Source organism: Mus musculus, chromosome 1 (assembly GCF_000001635.26).
Source record: "Mus musculus strain C57BL/6J chromosome 1, GRCm38.p6 C57BL/6J".
NCBI classification, from domain to species: Eukaryota; Metazoa; Chordata; class Mammalia; order Rodentia; family Muridae; genus Mus; species Mus musculus.
This window is the reverse complement of record NC_000067.6, coordinates 44762819-44785068: the sequence shown is the minus strand read 5'-3', so window position 1 is coordinate 44785068 and position 22250 is coordinate 44762819. Positions and strand designations below refer to the sequence as shown.

General features: G+C 35.2%; 1 protein-coding gene across 5 annotated transcripts in view; it reads right to left on the bottom strand.

Annotated features, from left to right (window-relative positions):
• Gulp1 (GULP, engulfment adaptor PTB domain containing 1) overlaps window positions 1-22250 on the bottom strand; it is a 245459-nt gene that overhangs the window by 11770 nt on the left and 211439 nt on the right. For 3 of the 5 annotated variants that reach the window (XM_006496277.4, XM_006496276.4, XM_011238599.3), the window contains exons 6-10: window positions 18918-19055; window positions 11682-11798; window positions 11406-11429; window positions 10924-11016; window positions 3963-4101 (exon numbers count right to left, since the gene is read on the bottom strand). In XM_006496277.4, coding sequence (XP_006496340.1) covers window positions 3963-4101; window positions 10924-11016; window positions 11406-11429; window positions 11682-11798; window positions 18918-19055 — 511 coding nt within the window. The remainder of the gene's footprint in view (window positions 1-3962; window positions 4102-10923; window positions 11017-11405; window positions 11430-11681; window positions 11799-18917; window positions 19056-22250) is intronic. The other 2 variants (XM_006496278.4, NM_028450.3) reach the window with 1 other exon arrangement.

The following is a 22250-nucleotide window of genomic DNA, read 5'->3' as shown; positions in this document are numbered from 1 at the left end:
TGTCCATAGATTAGGAAGGAGTGGGACAAAGCAGTGTCATGCAGATAGGATGGAATCACTGTACTCATAAACTCCCATTGGCTGGGATGTTCTGCTCAACATCAAGCAAGTTAACATTTCAGCATGGAGAAGAAAGGTCGTCAAGAGCTTCTGACTTCTAGTTGAGGAATTATTTATATATGTTGACTTCTAGGTATGTAAGAGCCAGTTTTTTTATAGGGCGTATCTTCTATGAATGGACCCACACTTCTCAGAGCAACACAAATTTGGCTGGACGAATTATATGAATAGGAGGAGGAGGCCATGAAGTTGAGAAAAGTTAGGGAGTTGAAAGAACTTTGTTTCCTTCTACTTATCCTACTCTGCTGATGAAGGATAGCCTTATCTGTGGGTATAAGAACAAGTGCTTATAGATTGCTGTTAGGGTTTATTCTGGTTTTGAAATTTAATAATTGTAGATTTTCCTACAATAGCCAAGACTTCATCAGCAGAGTAGTTTGTTAGGTTTCAAAACTTTTCTTTACAACAGAAAACCACTCAGACCATAGAATTTTGGAGTCCAGTCCCAGTGGATACACCTATGAGAGACACTCTTACTTTCACTCCCAAGGCTCAGGGAACATTGCAGAACAGGGGACAGAAACATTGAAAGAGCGAAAAAACAAAAACAAAAAACACAACAAACAAACAAACAAAACAACAATAACAACAAAACCAAGCAACCAAGCAACAAAACAAACAAAAGAACTTTGTTTCCTTCTACTTATTGATAATTAAGCCTTATGTTTGGATACAGGCTGGTATCACCTCCTTTAGACACACAGCAGGTATTACAATAGTTGGATTGCATGGTAGTACTTTGTTTTAGCTTTTAGCTTTTTGAAAAATCTCTATTGTTTTTTTTAAATCTGTATTGGTTTGTCTTCCTAGTCTTTGTAATATGTACAAGGATCCCTTCTCTAATATCTGAAAGGAGCCTCCCTTCAGGAAATGCCTTCATGAGATCCAGCTGTAAGGCATTTTCTCAATTAGTGATCAAGGGTGGGAGTACCATTGGGTCATGCCTCCCTGGGCTAGTAGTCGTGTGTTTTATATATGTGTGTGTGTGTGTGTGTGTGTGTGTGTGTGTGTGTGTGTGTGTGTGTGTGTAATTGTATCATATATATATATATATATATGTATACATATAAAATTGTCATTCATGTGAGGTAAAATCTCATTTGGCATTGATACATATTTATCTAAGTAATACTGCTCTTGAGCATTTTTCTCATGTACCCAGCCAATAATGTTGAACTATCTTCTTGTATGGTATATCTGCTGCCTGTGGGTTTTTTTTTTTTTTTCTGGGTGCATTCTTTTTTTTTTTTTCATTAAATTATTATTTTTTATTAGGTATTTAGCTCCTTTACATTTCCAATGCTATACCAAAAGTCCCCCATACCCACCCACCCCCACTCCCCTACCCGCCCACTTCCCCTTTTTGGCCCTGGCGTTCCCCTGTTCTGGGGCATATAAAGTTTGCGTGTCCAATGGGCCTCTCTTTCCAGTGATGGCCGACTAGGCCATCTTTTGATACATATGCAGCTAGAGTCAAGAGCTCCGGGGTACTGGTTAGTTCATAATGTTGATCCACCTATAGGGTTGCAGATCCCTTTAGCTCCTTGGGTACTTTCTCTAGCTCCTCCATTGGGAGCCCTGTGATCCATCCATTAGCTGACTGTGAGCATCCACTTCTGTGTTTGCTAGGCCCCGGCATAGTCTCGCAAGAGACAGCTACATCTGGGTCCTTTCGATAAAATCTTGCTAGTGTATGCAATGGTGTCAGCGTTTGGATGCTGATTATGGGGTGGATCCCTGGATATGGCAGTCTCTACATGGTCCATCCTTTCATCTCAGCTCCAAACTTTGTCTCTGTAACTCCTTCCAAGGGTGTTTTGTTCCCACTTCTAAGGAGGGGCATAGTGTCCACACTTCATTCTTAATTTTTCTTGAGTTTCATGTGTTTAGGAAATTGTATCTTATATCTTGGGTATCCTAGGTTTTGGGCTAATATCCACTTATCAGTGAGTACATATTGTGTGAGTTCCTTTGTGAATGTGTAACCTCACTCAGGATGATGCCCTCCAGGTCCATCCATTTGGCTAGGAATTTCATAAAGTCATTCTTTTTAATAGCTGAGTAGTACTCCATTGTGTAGATGTACCACATTTTCTGTATCCATTCCTCTGTTGAGGGGCATCTGGGTTCTTTCCAGTTTCTGGCTATTATAAATAAGGCTGCTATGAACATAGTGGAGCATGTGTCCTTCTTACCAGTTGGGGCATCTTCTGGATATATACCCAGGAGAGGTATTGCTGGATCCTCCGGTAGTACTATGTCCAATTTTCTGAGGAACCGCCAGTGTTTTTAATTGAAAAATTGGGGTAATCTACATATTTTAGATGTCACACATACTTTCACCTATTCTGTGCATTAGTATTTACTTTAATGTTTCCTTCATGAGACAGAAGGTTCTCTGCCTGAAGTAACATCACTTGTTCATGATGATGCTGATGAATCTTGTTTGCTGGCTTGACACATCTAGGAAGAAGTACTCTCACCCGTGGGGCTTCCTCCTTCATTCTAGACTGTGGGCATGTGTGTGACATGTTTCTCATTGGTAATTGATTTAAGAGGTCCCAGTCGACTATGAACAATTGGACTTAGGCTGTTAAGAGTATGAGCCAGGGAGGAAGTTGGTGAGCACTGTTCCTCCATATGTGATCTCTGCTTTGTTCCTGCCTTGAGCTCCAGTCCTGACTTCCCTGAAATAATTCATTACTTCCCCAAGGTGATTTTGGTCATGGTGTTTATCACAGCAATAAAAAGTAAACCAGAATATCTATTTTTTGCTTTGTGTGCTATGGGGGTTTTAGTTCAAAAACAAAAAAAAAAAATCTCGTTCATCATATATGCCCATTCTGAGTTGGTCCTTTGAAAAATTCCAGTGAGCTGACATTTATAGAAAGTAAGGGTTAAAGCTTAATAGTGATATGTTTGTCATCTGTCAACTTGACACAAGCTGGAGTTATCACAGAGAAAGGAGCCTCCCTTCAGGAAATGCCTCCATAAGATCCAGCTGTAAGGCATTTTCTCAATTAGTGATCAAGGGTGGGAGGACCCATTGTGGGTGGTGCCATCCCTGGGCTGGTAGTCCTGGGTTTTATAAGAAAGCAAGCTGGGCAAGGCAGGGGAAGCAAGCCAGTAAGTAACATCCACCCAGGCCCTTAGCTCCTGCTTCCTGACCTGCTTGCGTTCCAGTGTAAGCTGAATAAACCCTCTCCTCCCCAACTTGCTCCTTGGTCATGATGTTTGTGCAGGAATAGAAACCCTGACTAAGACACCTACTCAGACCCAGAGAATGAATATCTTCTGAATGCTTTCTATATACCAAGGGGAGATTTTAATCTTTTTTTTTACAGATATATAGAAGTTATATCTGAAAAAAACATTTTTAGATATTTAGTATCTCAAAGACAAACCCCTTACATAATACTATACACATCGTAGAATTATAGAAATTATAGAATTTTCACTCTACATATCCTTCCACTAAAGACTCATGAATGCACAAGACTATGTAAACTACTCTAGTAAACACATAACAAAATAACTGCATTATGACTAGTTATTTTTAACAATGTTAAGATATTATATAAACACAAATGCGCAGTATGAGGCAAGTAGCTTTATAGTAAAATATTATTGTTCATATAAGGTTCAATTTGCAAATAGGGATGTGCTTAGTATTCTTTTCTCAATAATAAAGCAAAATAGATTTAATCAAATTTGAAACATACATATAAGCATAATACTTCAGTAATTAAAGCTGTTAGCTTGCTATTTTATTTCTAAAAAATGTGAAAGATTGAAAATTCAGCCAAGTATAGCAAGAATAGTGATATATTTAGAGTACTTACTGGTCTCAGCAGATCTGCTAGGGATGGGTGGTAGCTGTGTGCCATTGCGAGCAGATGTTGGAGACTGATGTGATATTGGGGAAAATGGAATCATGTCAAAGATATCAGTGGAAGGAGACATCACTGTCACACCATGGGCCTGCAATGAAGATAGGAATTAGTGTGCTGACTAAGGCAGGCATATTCCTATCCCGAGAATGTCATATGCATGTAAAATACACAAACACAACCCTGGGGGTAGTCATATAACTTTCCATTCTCTAAAAGGTAACTATAGTTTAATGTGGTTTGAGCTAATACAGCAAATACTCAAAAGAAAACAACAGGAATTTGTTTTCAATGCAGATCAACAGCAATAACGTGAACACATTTGAGGATGGGTAAGCAAGACATGCCGAGCTTTTGTATATTATAAATAATTGCCATTCTTGTCAAAAATAATTAACACCTTGGAAACTCTTTGAATAAAAACAAATATTTGGAAATGAACTTCACATAAGGTTTTTAAAATAAACAGTTGAATACAATAGACTACTTTCTTAATTATAAGCGTTCAAATTCAGTTTTTGTGTACTTAAAAGCAGAGCATACTAACTTGCATTTATAAGTACAGAACAATTAACTGATTCTCATTTCAATACATTTTATACCTGAATAATTTTATCAAGTTTTCAATAATAAACAGCTACCTTGTAAAATAAATTAATAACAATATAATACCCAAACTATTAAATTATTCAATGCAGGTTGAGACTGGGAAGATATTAAAAATGAATATTAAGATCTGCTGAAAATTCAGCCAAAAATGAATATAAAATGGGAGAATTAGAAAACTTTTAGACAAGGTAAAATATATGTATTATCTCCTATAAAAACTGCCATACTAATTAAAGGATGAATTTTTTCATTGGAGAGGAATAGAAGATTTTGTTTTGTTTTGGTTTGGTTTTTTTCTTTTTTGTTTTGCTTTTCCTATTAGATTATGGAAAGGTTACCCAGAGTGGTTCATGGTAGAGCTCTTAGGATAAAACAAACATGGGGATGGTTGTATGTATAAAGAGATGGATTGGCTGTTTAGGTAAAATGACCGTTAGTGTATATTTTCTGCATAAACACTTTACTTATTATGTCCTCACTTTTGTATCAAGACTCAAAATGCAGACATGCATGAGTATGAGGCCAACTGGGAAGCTGAGTGCCTGACTCAACTGAAATCTGCCCCAGCTCTGGGGCAGCAGGGTGGCTAGAGTTGGTGGGAAGTTGTGTTCTGATCAGTTTCCAGATTGCCAGGTGGCCTCATACATCTAAAATTCATTTTTACGGTGCTTTATCTAATCTAGATTTTTTAAATTTAAATATAATTTGATCATGTATCTTCTTCCACTCCTCCCTCAAATGCTTTCCATATCCCTTCCATATAATCACCTCATTCCTCTCAAACTATTGTCAAATTTATTATTGTTACATATGTTTATAAATGCATCCATATAGAGGTGCAGCATGCTGAGTCCATTGGAGTGTTGCCTATTCTTCTATGTTGTCAGGGTTAAGTAATAGATAACTATTACAGGCTCATTCATGGGGAGGACTAATTGTTTCACTCTCCGCAATTGGTAATTGCTCTTTGTACATTTTTAAATATTACTTTAAAAAATAAGCCTTAAGAGTAACACTTAAACCACCAGGAAAGTACTATTCCAGTTTTGTAGATTTGATAATGTGGATGTATAATTTCTAATTGTGAGATCTATTACCTTGTATTTCTTTTAAAATTCATGCAAGATAAATGGCTATGATTTGCCTAGTCACAAATCACCAACAAACAAACAAACAAACAAACAAAACTTGGAACATAGGTTCAATGCTGTGAGCAGGTACTGAACAACAGAACCGGAAAGAAAACATACTTGCTTCCCATTCTATAGGGTTAGTCCCTGGATCATCTCTATGCAGCCAGGAATGCTGAATGTGTAGCCAAGATCTGGTAATCATTTCCCATGGGCCACAAATGTTCCTTACTGATGTTCATGTTTAAACCTCATTCCTTTGTTTAGAGATTCACATTTAGTTTGTTGTGTAATTGAGAGTTTTCATAATGTGCTCTTGCCTAGCTTGACTTCAAGAGCAGTTGAGAAAGGACTAGAAAGATAAATAATCAGGCTTGTTTACCTGCAACAAAATACACATTTTAGGTAGTAATTGTCTTATGAAATCTAATCAGTGGCTGCACAGTTGATTATGTAAAAGTGGAATTTTATCTAACACAGAAAGGGAGACATTTGTTTTACCCAGCAATAGACAGTACTCCTCCAAAGTACAATTTCTTTTCATTTAACTTTCTGGCAATAGCTTGATTTGTCTGAAAGCTTGTGGAGTTAGTGAAGCTAAACTGCAAGTTTCTAGGCATAAGAACCAAGAGGAAAAAATTGACTTGTTGTGCCCAAATATTTTAAAGAAGCTAACTTAAAGGTGTTCATGAGGCCAAGAGGGCAAAATAAACCCTCTTTTCAAATATAAATATAAGCACCACTGCCATGTGAATATAATAAATGGAAATCAGATTGTTCCTAGATGATTAGTCCCAAATGGCAGAAAACCCAGCCTCTCATCTATTGCCAAACCACGAGAACACAGGGGAAAAAAGCAAACCATGGATTCAAGGAATGGAAATTTCTCAGTGTATCTAAATGATATGTTAGCATAAGGACCAATTTCTGAAACCAACATGAGGTTTCCAGAATCTTGATGTAATAAGGAGATACTTATAATGGATAGTACCAAGCTTTATTTCATTGGCCAGAAAAAGGAACCTATGACTTAGCTAACTGAGTGGAATTTAGGGCTGTGAACATTGTGTGTTGGGACTGTCAGTGGTGAGGCCATCTGTTTGGGGCAGGGGGTTGCTCCATTTAGCATGAACACAATGAATACTTATTTGGCATCCCATGACAATTTAATCATGTATATAAAATTTATTTATATTATCATATATGAACAGTGGGATCCTTAATCGGTTCTTAATTTTGCAAGCATTTTATATTTTATTTCTGAGTTCAAAACAAAAAAAAAATGTACAATGTCTAGAATTTCAATTCCAGAGCACTCTGTGGGCACTCAGTGGGGTGTTCTTTCCTAGGGTATACTTGAACATAACATGAAAGTTTCACATGAAAGAACCTTATTTCTAGCTTAACAATAATTGGTAAACCTAAAAAAATTACAAGACACTAAATAACAGAAGTATACATTTCAATTTGTATTTTCATTATTACACAGCTGTCATTTTTTTTAATTCAATAGTTTGAAGCATTCCAGATCTTTAAAACTGGACATTCCTAAGCATGACAGTACTTCATGTTAGATAGTTTATATAACATAAATGTGTTTCTTTATTTTGAATAAGAAATGTGGGAAATTATTTTTACTGTGGTAAAGTAAATATAGCTGTACTTAGGATTATTATGCCAGCTTATTTTCACTGCTGTGTAAGTAAAATAGAAAGTGAAAAGCAAAGATATTTGTTAATTATCTTTAAAAAGACAAGCACTCAAATCATATACACACAAAGATCAAAATGGACTCAATAGTTTGAATTTATATATTTGTGAAAACATATATATATATATATATATATATATATATATATATATATATATATATATATATACACATACATACACACACACACATACATGTAACAATAACAATCAAAGAAAAAGGGACTGTCATTTTGAGAGTGGAGGAATGGGAGGGACTAGGTGGTCATAGAAGTACTGGAGAAAGGGTACTTGGGAGAGTAGAAAGGGAGGAAAAGAAGGGAAGAAATATGTAATTCCTTTTAATTAAAACTGTACTGGGAGAACCAAAGCAGGTTAACAAAAGCCTATAACAATATTTTCAAAACTAGTAGATCAGAACTCTCATAAATTCATATTTTAATGTCATCACTTAATTTTGTCTAAATTTTAGAATTCTAGAATATTTCTGAATTGACTGTCTTCTATGAATCAAAAATCTTCTATGTCCTTTTTCATACATCATTTAATTGTGGTGAGAAAAGTCATTGCACACTCTGCGATAGTGGTTCTCAGTCAGATAGTAGGTTGCAACCCCTTTAACAGATAAAGTACCCTTTCATAGAAGATGTGTATCAGATATCCTGTATATCAAGTATTTACATTATGATTCATAGCAGTAGCAAAATTGCAGTTATAAAAGAGTAATCCTGATCATTTATAACCTCAGCACTTAATCCATCTTTTCTCAGGTACCCAGTGTTTGTGCCAGACAGTGTCTGCCTTGAGACGTATTTGTAAGATGTGCTGAAGAGGGAGCAGTTTTGTGAATGTGTCCTCAGTCCATTTGATCCTCCCAAATCTGCTTCAATGATAAGGCTTTAGACTTCTGTCCTCCAAGAAAGGACATTGGTGAATATTCTTTGGGTTTGCATGCAAAATGCTAATGTGTTTATTTTATTCCCTTGGCAACTCAAAGGCTAAACCAAAACATAGCCTGATAAATTTTAGAAACAACTACTCAAAACTCCCTCAAAAAATAGCCTCTCTCACACTTTCTATTATATAGCAGGACTGTACTAAGCATTTTACTATAGCTTTAAAGAGTGTGTGTAGCATTTTGCATTTTTAGAGTCAAAGCAGAATGAATTTGAGCCATTGTTCTGTATTTTGAGAAGAGGGAAGTTAATAAGCCAAAACACAATACCACAAATCCCTTGAGTGGAATATATAGTGAAGAAAAAATAAGAAAGGTTATACTAAGATGGCTTGGACCTTAGGAGGCTCTAAGGCCTGCTGAGCACACTGTCTGTACTCAGGAGTCGCCAAGGTTTTTTTTGTTCAGCCATAGCAGCTGACTGTTATCAATGCTGTCAAGCAATGGTTATACCAACTCTCTCAACACAGATCAAGGAAAAACATGAGTTTATAGTAAAAAAGAGAAAAATGACCAACTTCTAGGGCATGCTAGTTTGAAGCATCCTTCTTCAAGGTGATGAACTGGGAAGCCATTATGATGTTAAGTCTATAAAATTATAGGTATATAATTATATATATGTATGTACATATATATTATAGATGAAAATTGTTCAAAATTCTTGCAACAGTTTATCTGTCTCACAATTGGGTTCAACTCACATAACCATGTTTTAAGTTAAATTTAGTGTGAATAAAATACATTCATTAATGAAGATTATTAGTGGCACAGGTTATTAAACAGGGAAAATGCCCCATTCTAAATACATCTTTGCTAGAAAAAAATATAGCTTTAAAGTGTATTTCCCTCTCCCCTTTGTTGGGAATTTCAGCTAATGTTAACCCCACTGTGTTATTTTGTGACTGTCACTCAGGATGATATTTTCTAGTTCCATCCATTTACCTAAGAATTTCATATATTCATTGTTTTTAAAGGCTGAATAAAATTGTGTAAATGCAACACATTTTATGTATCTATTTCTCTGTTGAAGGACATCTTGGTTGTTTCCAGCTTCTGGCTATTATAAATAAGGCTGCTATGAACATAGTGGAGCATGTGTCCTTGTTATATGTTGAAGCGTCTTTTGGGTATATGCCCAGGGGTGGTATAGCTAGGTCCTCAGGTAGTACGATGTCCAATAGAGACCATATCCAGAGGTTAGGCATGCCCTCCACCCCCAGTCCAATTCAGAGATGGGGTCACCCACCCATGTCCAAAATTTTAACCCAGAATTGCTCCCGTCTAAAGGAAACACAGGGACAAAGAGTGAAGCAGAGCCTGAAGGAAAGGCTATCTAGAGATTGCCCCACCTGGAGATCCATACTATATACAGGCACCAAACCCAGACACTATTGCTGATGCCAAGAAGTCCTTGCTGAGAGGAGCCTAATATGGATGTCTCTCAAGAGTCTCATCCAGGCCAGAGCCTTACTGATACAGATGCAGATCCTTAGAGCCAATCATTAGACTGAGCAGGGAGACCCCAATGGAGGAGTTAGGGGAAGGGCTTAAGGAGCTGAAGAGGTTTGCAACCCCATAGGAAGAACAACAATATCAACCAACCAGACCCCCAAGAGCGCTTAGGAACTAAACCACCAACCAAATAACACAGGAGGGACCCATGGCTCCAGCTGCATATGTAGCAGAGGATAGATCAAAGGAAGGTGAGGCCCTTGGTCTTATGAAGGCTTGATGCCCCAGTGTAGGGGAATGTTAGGGTGGTGGGGCAGGACTGGGCATGTGGGTAGGGGAGCACCCTTGTGGAGACAGGGGTAAGGAGGGATGGGATGCAGGGGGTTTTGGAGAGGAAACTGGGAACAGTAATGTCTTTTGAAATGTAAATAAACAAAATAACTAATAAAAATAAAGTTTAATAAATAAATAAATAATAAAAATAAAGTGTACCTCTCTAACAAATAATACCTTTTGCCAAACTCACTTAATAATGATATCATCCCAAGAACTGAGGAAAGGATTTTAAAATGTAACAGGTCAGACACAAATAGTTTCATGACAAATGCTTGCATAATATCTGAACAACACTTGTTTCATTTCAGTGTCTGAAGCAAGTGTCGTCCAGTACACCGTCTGGTTCTTGGTCTATTTCCTAAAGTGAAGTTCAGCACTGTAGGGCCAGATAGCATGGCTATTGTGTCTAACCCCAGTAAACAGTAACCGGCATGAATGAAAGATAGACTTTGTCACAAATGGCAAGCCTTATGTTAAAGTTATGATCGAAGTGAGATTTAAATTGTTTTATGAGACATGAGGTAGCAAAAAGAATACCATGAAAACAACTGTGTTTGAACTACCTATGGGATTTAGATATGAAAAATCTCCATGCTGACTGATCTTCATCTCTACCAAATTTAGTTTGGTGTTAACCAAAAACTACGGTTTGAATTAGTGCAGTATTCATGACCAGTAGGTGTTGACATCATAACATCATACACTTACTCAATGTACTTACTGGAGACGTGGATACTTGAGTTGTTCTCAACCGGCTTTCTAAATCTTGTACTTTATTTTTAAGTTCCATGTTTTCTGTTTCTAAGTCTTGGATCTAAAAATCAAAAGATTATTGAATAACTTTAAGGATTTTTTTTCTTGGAAAATATTGGTAGTTATCTCAGCTACATTAGCAAATAGTATTTTATTCTATTGAAATTCAAATATTATCTTATACACAAGGAAGAAAATGACTTGAAAAAGCTAGGGAAATATCAGAAGATCCTAGGTCATTGTAAAGACAATAAATTAAAGAAGGTTCTTGTGTGTGTAAATTTTATGTTCCTAATGTTCGTTGTTGTATTTACTTGTTGAGCTGTGCAATTTATACCCATAATCTTGGAGTACAACCAGAACACAAAGTTGCTCACCAAGACTCTGAACGGTGGAGAAAGGGCATAATTGAGTTAGAAAGGAATCTGATCTGCATGGGAAACCACTTACCCAGCATCTGCTGCCTCTGCTGCTCTGATCCCCATGAGAAGCATCAGGAAGTGAAGCAAAATCACATGAGAACACTAAGTTCTTGTGGGAATTCAATATAAAACAGTTAAAGACTGTGCAGAGGATCCAGGAGGAAGAATTAAAGGAATATGGTGAAAGCAGCTCCCGCTTTGTGAGGGACAATTAATGGCAGGCCTTCTCAGTTTGTTTGATGACATGCAAACTTCCCAGTATGAGCATCGGACAAAGGTGAAACAAGGAGCTTAGCTTACTCACTCTTTTCTGCATTCCAGCAATCTGTTTTCTTGTCTCTACATCTTTTCCTCCAGATTCTAGAAATTTTCTGTATGCCAAGTCAAAAGCTTGGCCAATTGTTAATGTAATTTCTTCAGCCTTTGTAAAAATCACACAATGAAGATATTCACGTTAACAATAAGACATCAAACTGTGATTTAATACCAAGCCCCAAAGAAAAATAGTGGGAGACATTAGTAGGAAGTTCTCCGAAAGGATAATAAGGATCAGGGCTAGATATTTAACAGGCATGTAAAGTATTATTCAGTGGCCTAAGAATGATGACCCCTTCATCCTCAAGAGTAAAATCAAGTGTAAAAGGAGGCCACCACTGGACAGTTAAAGTGAGAAAGTTGTGCAAGTTCCCTATGCAGCCTGCTCTGCTTAAACTGAAGAGCTTTCTTCTGTTTTTCTCCCTTCCTTAAATACTTACTAGCAATTAAATATAAAAATTTAACTAGATCCTGGGAATTCTCTTGTTTGGCTATTGTTTCCTTTTCCTAGTGAGAAGGTTTTTATACTTTGGGTAGTAACATGATTAAAGCCTCCTGGGTGGAGTCCACGGAAATCTCCAGGGAAGCCCACCCTTTCCAATGGAGCAAGTAGATCCATTTGGTTCACAATCCTCATAGAAGTGAAAAGTTTCAAATAAGGTTCAGATCTTAAACAGATGAGATGATCAAAATGTAAAATATTATGAGAGCTCCTAATTTTTGGTGATGGTAAACAGTTCATATTTTTGTATAATAATGATAATGGAACACAGTACAGTTGTCATCTCAATTGAACCTGGTATATACTCTATCAAGGAAAAAAAAAAACTGCTGTAGACATCTAAAGTTCATGCCTTCTTCATCGAAATCTCTACAATTTCATGACATTTGCATAAGGCATTCATGAAAAAGTGATTTACTTAATCAACCCAAAGAGTCTTAATAAGGCACTAACTGATGCAATGCACTGACAAATGCCATAATTAATAAGATAAATTCCCGTTTTTAATGAAAGAATAGTGCTAATGTTAAATATTAAAAACATTCCCCTTTAACAAACTTAAATTGTGATAGTTTTAATCTATCATGAACTATCTAAAACTAAGCATTAAAGGAGGACTTTTGCTATACAAAATAAAAATGTAAAATGTATGCATAAATCATAGATATCTCTATTTTACAAAAGGAAAGAAAGCTATGAAAAATAAATCACAATAATCTATAGTAAAAGTACTAAATAAGTGAAAGTGCCATTTACCCAAAGAGTCGAGTTAAAAAATCTATGTTAAAAAAAAAAAAAAAACAAATCAAAACAAAACAAATCAAAAACCCAGACCTATAAGTTCAACAAAATGGTGGTGGCACTTTCTGTCAATCCTGACAACCTTAATTCAACCAGGAAACTCACATAATGGAAAGAGAGAGCCAACTCCTTAAGGTTGTCCATTGACCTCCACATTTGTGACATTATAAATGCATACCTACACTCATACACAGCAAACACACACACACACACACAGGCGCAAACAATTAAATAAAAATATATGCAAGGAATTCTGTTGTATTAGACTCTGGAAATGAGTGTAATATTAAAATGTTATAATAGTAGTTATGGTAGATTGGATTCTTCATGAATCTTTGTTTCCAATTTTAAAAATGGGGTATCATGCTTGTAATTTTTTGTATAACAAAAGATAGGTAGGACCTGCTCTATTTTTTATATTGTATACTAGATTTTGATCATGTTTTCAACCTCCTCCAGTTCATGTATATTCTACCCACCTCCCTACCAATGCCCAGGAATGATATCTATTTTAATGATGGTTAACTTCCTACCTTTGATTATCAATTAAAACATGTTTCATGCATATTGATGTTTTATCTTCAGGAATATCTGGATATTACATGCATGCTAGTATCCCCAATGGCCAGCAAGGTTACCTGGAACTGGAGTTAGAGATAATGTGAGCTATCATATGGGTGCTGGAAAATGAACCCTGGACTCTTGGAAGAGCAGCTACTCATCTCTCCAGTGCTAGTTTCCTACCTTTTAAATTATGGAAGTTATCTTTTTATTTTAATAAGATCACATGCTTTTCTCAAATTTTTAATATGTGCAGTATAAAGAAAAGATAATTCACATGGCAACATTATTGATTCACCATCAATAACATTCAACTTCATGTGAACTATCCATAACTATTTCTTGAAGATCATACTCTTTTTACAACACCTAATTTCTTTTGAACATGCAGCTATAATAAAACGTCTATGCATGGTACGAAATTAGTCTCCATAATGGCTCTGAAGACAGGATGATTAACATTCCTATTAATTAAGATGCATGTAATTAAGAAGCAATTTTGTAAAATTATATGTTTGTCTGATGTTCTCATTAGATAGTGCAAATCATGGAACAAATACAGAAAGACCTATAGAGTTTCCAACACTTCAGTATGGGGGTAGGGTGGAGAAAGCATGAGAAAATAATATTAATTTCTCCTTCTGGGAATTTATCATAATGAAGCCCATTTTTTAAATGATGGGCCTCAATTTTCTTCCTCTACTATTAATTTTTCTCTTCTAGACAAGTTTTAAATCAATGATTCATCCCATTCATAGGGACTCACACTAAACTGGACATGGACATCCAGGTCAATGTTGTTTTAAGCTTTATTTTTAGCAAGGCTCTGGTATTTTCACTGTGCCTTGTCTTCAGAGTACTGATATTAAAGACATTGACCACATTATCAGATCTATGGAGTACTGGCAAATGAAAGCAGGGCCTCACACAAGCATGCTACTAACTGGGCTACACTGCTTATCCTTTCAAGTTATTTTACAAAGTAAAACAAGACTGGATTTTATTTTCCTATCCAGTCAGCATTAAGGAAATATCAATAGTCCTAAATATTTCTAGTCATTGAGCAACTTTTATATACTTGGATCAAAATAGTATATGTCAGTCTTATTGTAAGTGTATCTCCAATGATATTATTAGCTAAAGTGATTTTTGTGGCTTGCAGACCGTCTTTGTCAGAATAAGGTAATTCAATGGTGTTTAGTAGCTCAAGAATCTGACTCACAATTTATGATATTTTAAAAAACATGAAGGAAAATAACTGAGCTTTCAGATTTGATTATCAGCAAACCATGTTAGGGTGGATTATTGAACTAGAAAATTTTATTTTTCACCTAATGTAACATAATGACATACAAAGAACAAAAGAATATCTAATTTTAAAATGGTGTTTCAAAAATTAAAATGAAATATAAGATTTTATTATAAATATTTCTACTATAAACATAAATATATTAGGTGGAATAAATTACTTAGAACTAATGATGCATGTGTGTTTTGACAATAAATCCTTTTTTTTTTAGATAATTAGTGGAAGTTGCATAAGTCTAAAATTTCATTAACATAGCAGGCTTTAACTAGAAAGGGGAACTGTAATCTATAGTATAGTAGATAAGGCTTCTATCTAAATTAGAAAGAAACTGAAATGATGGAGTTTTGCTTTATTGTTTTGAGGTAGGGTCACATTGCATAGCTCTCTGTCTCCTGAGAGGTTTTCAAACATCTTATCCCAGCCTTAGCTTGTTTTGTCATTACCTTTAGAGGTGTACTTCACTATAGCAACCACCACAGAAAAGATTAAATGAGCCAGTATTCATCAGTTGCTCTCAGTACATTGCTATAGTGGCCCTTTTCTTCCAGGCATCTGTCAGGTATACAGCATGGACTGATTTTATTTAATCAACTTAACTATCCATTATATTTGAGATTGTTAAATCGAAGTCATATTTGGTATCTGCAGTAACTCTAATATGTAGCAGAGCACCGTAAACACTACAATTACACCCAAAGAAATAAAAAACAGAATTTGTAACTCTGTCACTTTGATTGAAACTATCTGTATATATTTATTGCCTCATAGTTTACCATTTATTTATTTATTTATTTATTTATTTATTTATTTATTTATTGTGGATATTAATTTACAGGACTAAATATAAGCAAGTTTTAATTGCCTTCAAAAATTCTTACGTTCAAAAATTTATAAAAATTATTTACGTTCAAAATAGTCTTTAAAACAGTAGAAAAGCCTGGGTTGCTATTGTACAAAGGTTATGTGATTTCAGTAGAAATATATTTTTAAGTAGTTTACAATGGAATAGAATGTTACAAAGATGGAAGCAAAACAAAATCCCACCTAAAATGGAAGGTAGGAAGTATAGGTTTTCTTTTTTTCTTTCCATCTTTCATTTTAAATCATAAAAGGTAGTTCATAACTAATTCTTTAATGATATAATACATTAAAAATTGGTTCTTTATACAATTGCATAACATATACCAATTTGATGTTGTGCTTTTCTAGATTTTAAAGCATTTTTGTATGCTCCATTAGTGTCATTTTGAAAGCAAATGATATTCTCTTGAATTGTTTTGGCATACTTGACTAGTCTCCATCTCTTTTGCATTTGCTTTTCTACTATTTTCTCATAATTCTTTTTCTCTCTTCTCATGTTTGATAGAATGCATTTAAGATAGATTATCAGAATGATAATTGCTGTCAAAGAATACAGACACTCAGTATATGCTGCCAACTATTCTTTAAGAGCTGTTGCCAAATTTACAAGAACACCTATCCATTGTACTCTTAGCAGCCATGTTCCTGGGACAATGATGGCAGTAGCTACCATTGTCACTGTCATTATTGTCTTTCTACTGGAGTTGGTGCACAGCAATACATACTTAACGAATGTCTCATGGATGCTGAAGAATATTTAATTTATTTATCATGTACAAAATTTTTGTTTATTGTTTATGGTTCATCAAATTTATTACTCATTTTTGATAACTTTACATGTATAATACATGTAGGAAGTACTTCATACTCATGTAAGAAATACCCAGTAAAATAACCCTTCATCTTATGTCGACCAAAACGTCTTCTTTGTAATAGTGTATTTGCCTATTTCTCAGCATTTCTCAGAGAACTTGGTTGAGTATTTTGAGATTTTTGTTACATGCATAAAGTCATTTTTTTAATAAAATGTTCCATTCTTTTTAATATCTAAAACTTGATTTTATCTCTATTAACACTTTTTGTGTGGACTTCAAGTTTTCCTACTATTAAACATTTCCAAGCCTGACAAAGTATTTGGGGGGAAAAGTGTTCACCCATAGGAGTATGTGTTTGACTTAAGCCATGTTGAAGAGATAGACAGAATAATTATTTCTTTAAGGAGACCAGTGTCCTTGTGCAGCAGCTTACTGAACTACATCATGCTGCTTTGTAAGTCATCCCATTTTGTGAATTACTCAGAAAAGCATGAATATGTTTCTTTTTCTTTTTATCTTTCTTTTTTCCTAAGCAGGCTTTCTCCGGCTCTTTCTGCGTCCCTGATACTTTGGAAGTTCTTACTCCTTCTCTAATGTCTTCCTCTGCCACATGTGGTGAAGCCTCCTTGTCAATACCTCAAATGGCAGGGTTTGATCCCTTCATTCTTCCCATTCTTTTCCTAAAGGCAGCTACTGATAGTAAAAGTTTACATTTCATATAAGTTCAACAATTAAGTTCTAATAAAATGCCCTTGAGGTTAAAAAATGTGTACTTTGTACAATGTGTTGTTTTATGATCATATCACAGATTTAGATAGGTATCAAGGAAAGGATTATATATCAGCACAAAACTATAACAATGCTAATATTTATTATAAATTTTAACTATGAAATACTTCAGAGAATCCCAACTAAGTTGATTTCCATGTTCAAGGCAAAAAATGAAAGAACTAGTTAACTAGTTTGATCCATACTGTAAAAGAATGTGGTATCTTAAAATAAAAAATATTTTAAGAATATCAGTTTTAATATTCTCAATCATACAAACAAAATTATTTACAAATAACAATTTGTGAAAGCATAGGAAACTGTAACAATGGTGCGTTTGTGCAATGGGATAAATTTTAAAACTAATGTGATTACCATTAGTAATGTGTGAAGTTCCTTCTTGTCTAAAGAATTCTGACTTGAACTGATAAGCATATTTTTTAGATGAGATGTTCTGTATTCTTTACAAAATTATGAACAGAACTTATGGTATGATGATCTTATGATCTATTGACCTTATGATCTTAAGATCATGGATTCATGGTCACCATGGGAACTTGCTTTTAAAAACTTTAAAATTTAAATGATATAAAAAATAGCTACTTTGGGTAAATTTCAGCATTGTATTTTGTATCAGAAAATAAAATTACTGGGCATCTGTTATCTACCTGATGGAAGAAATAGATATGAAATATAGAAGTATTTATTCTCAAAAAAGACCCTGTGGTAAAGACAGGGAAATAAAGTACTTAATCAAGATACTAGTAATTTTCTATTTTTGAGAACAAGGAAAAAATAGAATCTAAATGAGTTGAGTTCTATTTTCATTTTAATCCAATAGTGTTGCTGAGGTTGGATGCTTTTCTACTGACACCATTAATGGCAACAATATGTGCTCCATCTTAGGTTTTATAACAGAACTCAGACTTGGTTATGGATAAAGTTAGCTTATACTGGTAAGCAAGACACAGTGTGTTCCTTAAGATGTTGGATGATTAAGAAATTGAGACATGACTCAGAATTTCCTAATGTCCTTACTTGCTAAGAACTTTAAATTTTCATTCACAGCACACACACACACACACGCACACATGCACACACACTCAGAAGGGGATATCACTATTTATGTTATATGAAATGTTCTGAATAATAAGCGTCAAACACCAATTCTCAAAGAATTGGAAAAATTTTTAAAAGTTAAATAGCATTTATTCCTTAGATTAAAATACTTGTGTTCACTGAATTCATTGTATTAAAAAAAAGAAACCTCATTTTGCTCACTGTTCCTCTTTGTATCATGCAAATGTTACTTAATAACTTTTTAGATTAAAATTTAAAATAAAGTGAATGGTTTTGAGATTAATGCAAACAAATAAAAGTAGCCATGATGCTCTAATAAAAGAAATTTGCATGTAAGTATTTGCTAATGAACAGAAGATTTAGTTTGGATGAATCCTGAAGCCTGTTCTCATGACAGGATGAATCTATTACTGCAGTTAAATGTTTGCAGACCTTATTCATTTCCAAATATTTCGTTAGTGCGGGAAACAAGACAATTCATGGCTTGTAAAAGAGAACAAACCTCCCTAAAACATCTGGCATACTTACACACTTTTCGCTGTCAAATACAAAACACAAATGTTTATTTGACTCAGAATCTTTGCATATGAAAGTGAATATCCTCTTGTCAGTTTTATCATCTGCGCAAAATGATATTCTATGAAGCTGGCAGTTGTGTTGAACCTCCTGTGAACATGAATGAAAATATTGCTTATGGTATTTTCTTTCACATTCTAAAATGTCAGCTGTGTTAATAATATATCTTACAGTTCTGAAAGTACAGTATACATTTGTCAAACCTTGATCTTATCATTGCACATGCCCCAAATTTAAACAAATACAAAAAGGATGTGAACTCCTGAATCACTGCAATAGCACACACACCTCCAACTGTGGGTGCAAGAGGATCAGAACTTCACTGTGTTGCTGAGCTACAAAGAATCCTAAAACAATCAAACAAACAAACTAACTAACAAAAACATATTCTTTAAACCTTAACCATTTACCTAAGGGGATATTGAGCTGCAAAAGATTAAAAGTTGTTTCAAATTTGATAGAAAAAGACCAAATTCTGTCAAATTCTTTGCATTTTATGATTCTGACATGAACAAGCACTGCAGTCTAGAACAGAACCACCTATGCACAAGTACCCTAAGCCCCGTAACAATCAGACATGGTTTTTCCATTAACTATCAGGTCTTTTTGTTGCATTCACCCCTGAGCCCTTTCTATTTAGGAATCTAATCCTTGCAACTTCGGTAGCATAGCGTTGATAACACAAGTGCCTGGAAATGACTGAATGAGGGCTTCTAATAGGTTTAAGGATAAATAACCAGCCGGGCAGTGGTGGCGCACACCTTTAATCCCAGCACTTGGGAGGCAGAGGCAGGCAGATGTCTGAGTTCGAGGACAGCCTGGTCTAAAGAGTGAGTTCCAGGAAAGCCAGGGCTATACAGAGAAATCCTGATTCGAAAAAACAAAAAACAAAACAAAACCAAAAATAAATAAATAAATAAATAAATAACCAGACACAGTTGCAGTGCATGTGTAAATAGTGTACACACACAGACACACACACACACAGACACACACACACACACACACACACACACACACACACACACAGAGACACACACGTGTACATCCATGCATAAACCCACAGGGTACTGAATTGTGGAACTTAGCATCATCATCACTATTGTCTACTTATTGACATAGTTTTTAGAAACACATTGCAGTTGAGAAATTCTTATGTTTTACTTAATTATGAATTGATGAAAATATGCTAAACAATCATTCTGCATTCTATTCTAGAAATTTGCATCCTTTGTTTTAAGGTGCAATATAACACAGAATGTCAGTCAGAAACTCTAGTCACCCACAATATTTAGTGGGTATTATAAAAGATTAGAAATGGAAGTAATTATACTTTCATCCAAGGCTGACTAGGCGAATTTCTTTCCAGTGTATCAGCTATAAACATTTTTTGTACTGATTGCATTTGAATCAGAAACTCAAAAAACTGTCATTAAAATTAAATTTTTCACCTAGGTGCATGCGTATTTTGAATTAATCAATCAGTCTTTTTTTTTTTTTTTTTTTTTTTTTTTTTTTTTTTTTTGAGACAGGGTTTCTCTGTGTAGCCCTGGCTGTCCTGGAACTCACTCTGTAGACCAGGCTGGCCTTGAACTCAGAGACCCGCCTGCCTCTGCCTCCCGAGTGCTGGGATTAAAGGCTTGTGCCACCACTGCCCAGCTTAACTGATCAGTCTTATTTCTATGTTGTTCGTCAGACTGCAAATGAGAACGTAAATGTCATAGGTAATAAATGCTAAGCACATCTATACAATGCATTATCCCCTGAGATAACAGTTATTTAATGAGCTTCACTATTAAATGAGAATGATACTGTAGGACTAATGTGCTTTGACATTCATGATCTATATACTTCTAGAGGAGAGATGAGTAGTACTAAAGAGAGTACTATATAGACTTTTAAGACTAGTGACTGCTAATTGTAAAGAATAGTTGGCTTCACTGTGGTATTTCATACACTCATGCAGCCTATACCTATCTTAACTGTATCTAGCCCATTGCCCATCTTAAATTCTACTACCTCACCTTTTCTCTCCTATAAAAGTCTCCCTTCTACTTTCAAATTCTTGGTTTTGTCAATAGGCTACTGATGAGGGGCATCTTCTCTTTCTTGCCATTAATGTTTAGATAAACAATGGCCAAGCTGTCTCAGATTCTTTCCTCCATTTTTCCTGATAATTTTCACATTGACACATATTTTTGTTTCAATACAAATAGTCAATCGAATATAAGCCCTAAGCCATGCTGGAGTTGCTAAATACTGATATCTAGTATATATCATTAGCAACTATGCAATCATGTTTATGATATATAAGAAGGAACTATCATTATACAGTTCAGAAAATGACATTATTCCTTTTTACTTAAAGAGTAAATTATATAAAAACATGAAAATCATATCCTTTCTATAGGTACTGGTGAAATATGGCATATTTTATTCATCTAACAGCCAGTTTAGTCACAGAAGGTAATGGTTGCCATCAGTTTGGAATTATCCTATTTGTTTGTGTTGGTGTGATAGTTCATGTTAATTGTCACCTTGACATAACCCCAGAGTCACCCTAGTAAACCAGTGTCTGTGTGTACCAGTAGGGATTATATCGATTACATTAATTGATGTGGGAAGACTCATGTTAGTTGTGGGTTGGAGCATTCCATGGGCAGGATATTCTAGAATGAATAAAGTAGAGTAGGAAGTTGAACGCTAACATGCTTTCATCGTTGTCTTCTGCCTAAGGATGTAATACCACCATATGTTTCAAGATCCTTCCTGCTGCCTTGCTTTCCCCTCCATTATGGACTGTAACAGGAATTGTGAGCCAAAGCTCTCGTTTACACTGCTTGTGTGGTAGTATTTTACCACAGCAACACAAAAATAAATTAAGGCTGTTAGCAAAGTCATATGGTTAATCTGTTCCAATCTCCCTGGCGGCAAATGCATAAATTCCTAGCTGCCTGTCCAAATTCTCTGGATTCTTGAATGAAAGACACACACACACACACACACACACACACACACACACATGCACTCCCACAGCCTTATATTTAATATGCTTAAATCAGCTCAATGGCTGGGCCACTCTCAAACTTCCATGTTGGTAATGCCTCACCTCCAATACTCCTGAACTACTACTTACTAAATCTATATTTCATCTTTGCTAGTCCCAGACCCAATGTTTGTTTGTGTGTGTGTGTGTGTGTGTGTGTGTGTGTGTGTGTGTGTGTGTGTGTGTGTGCTGGGGCTGCTCTTCCCTGGCTCTTAGGCTCTCCTCTGCAGCACTCAATC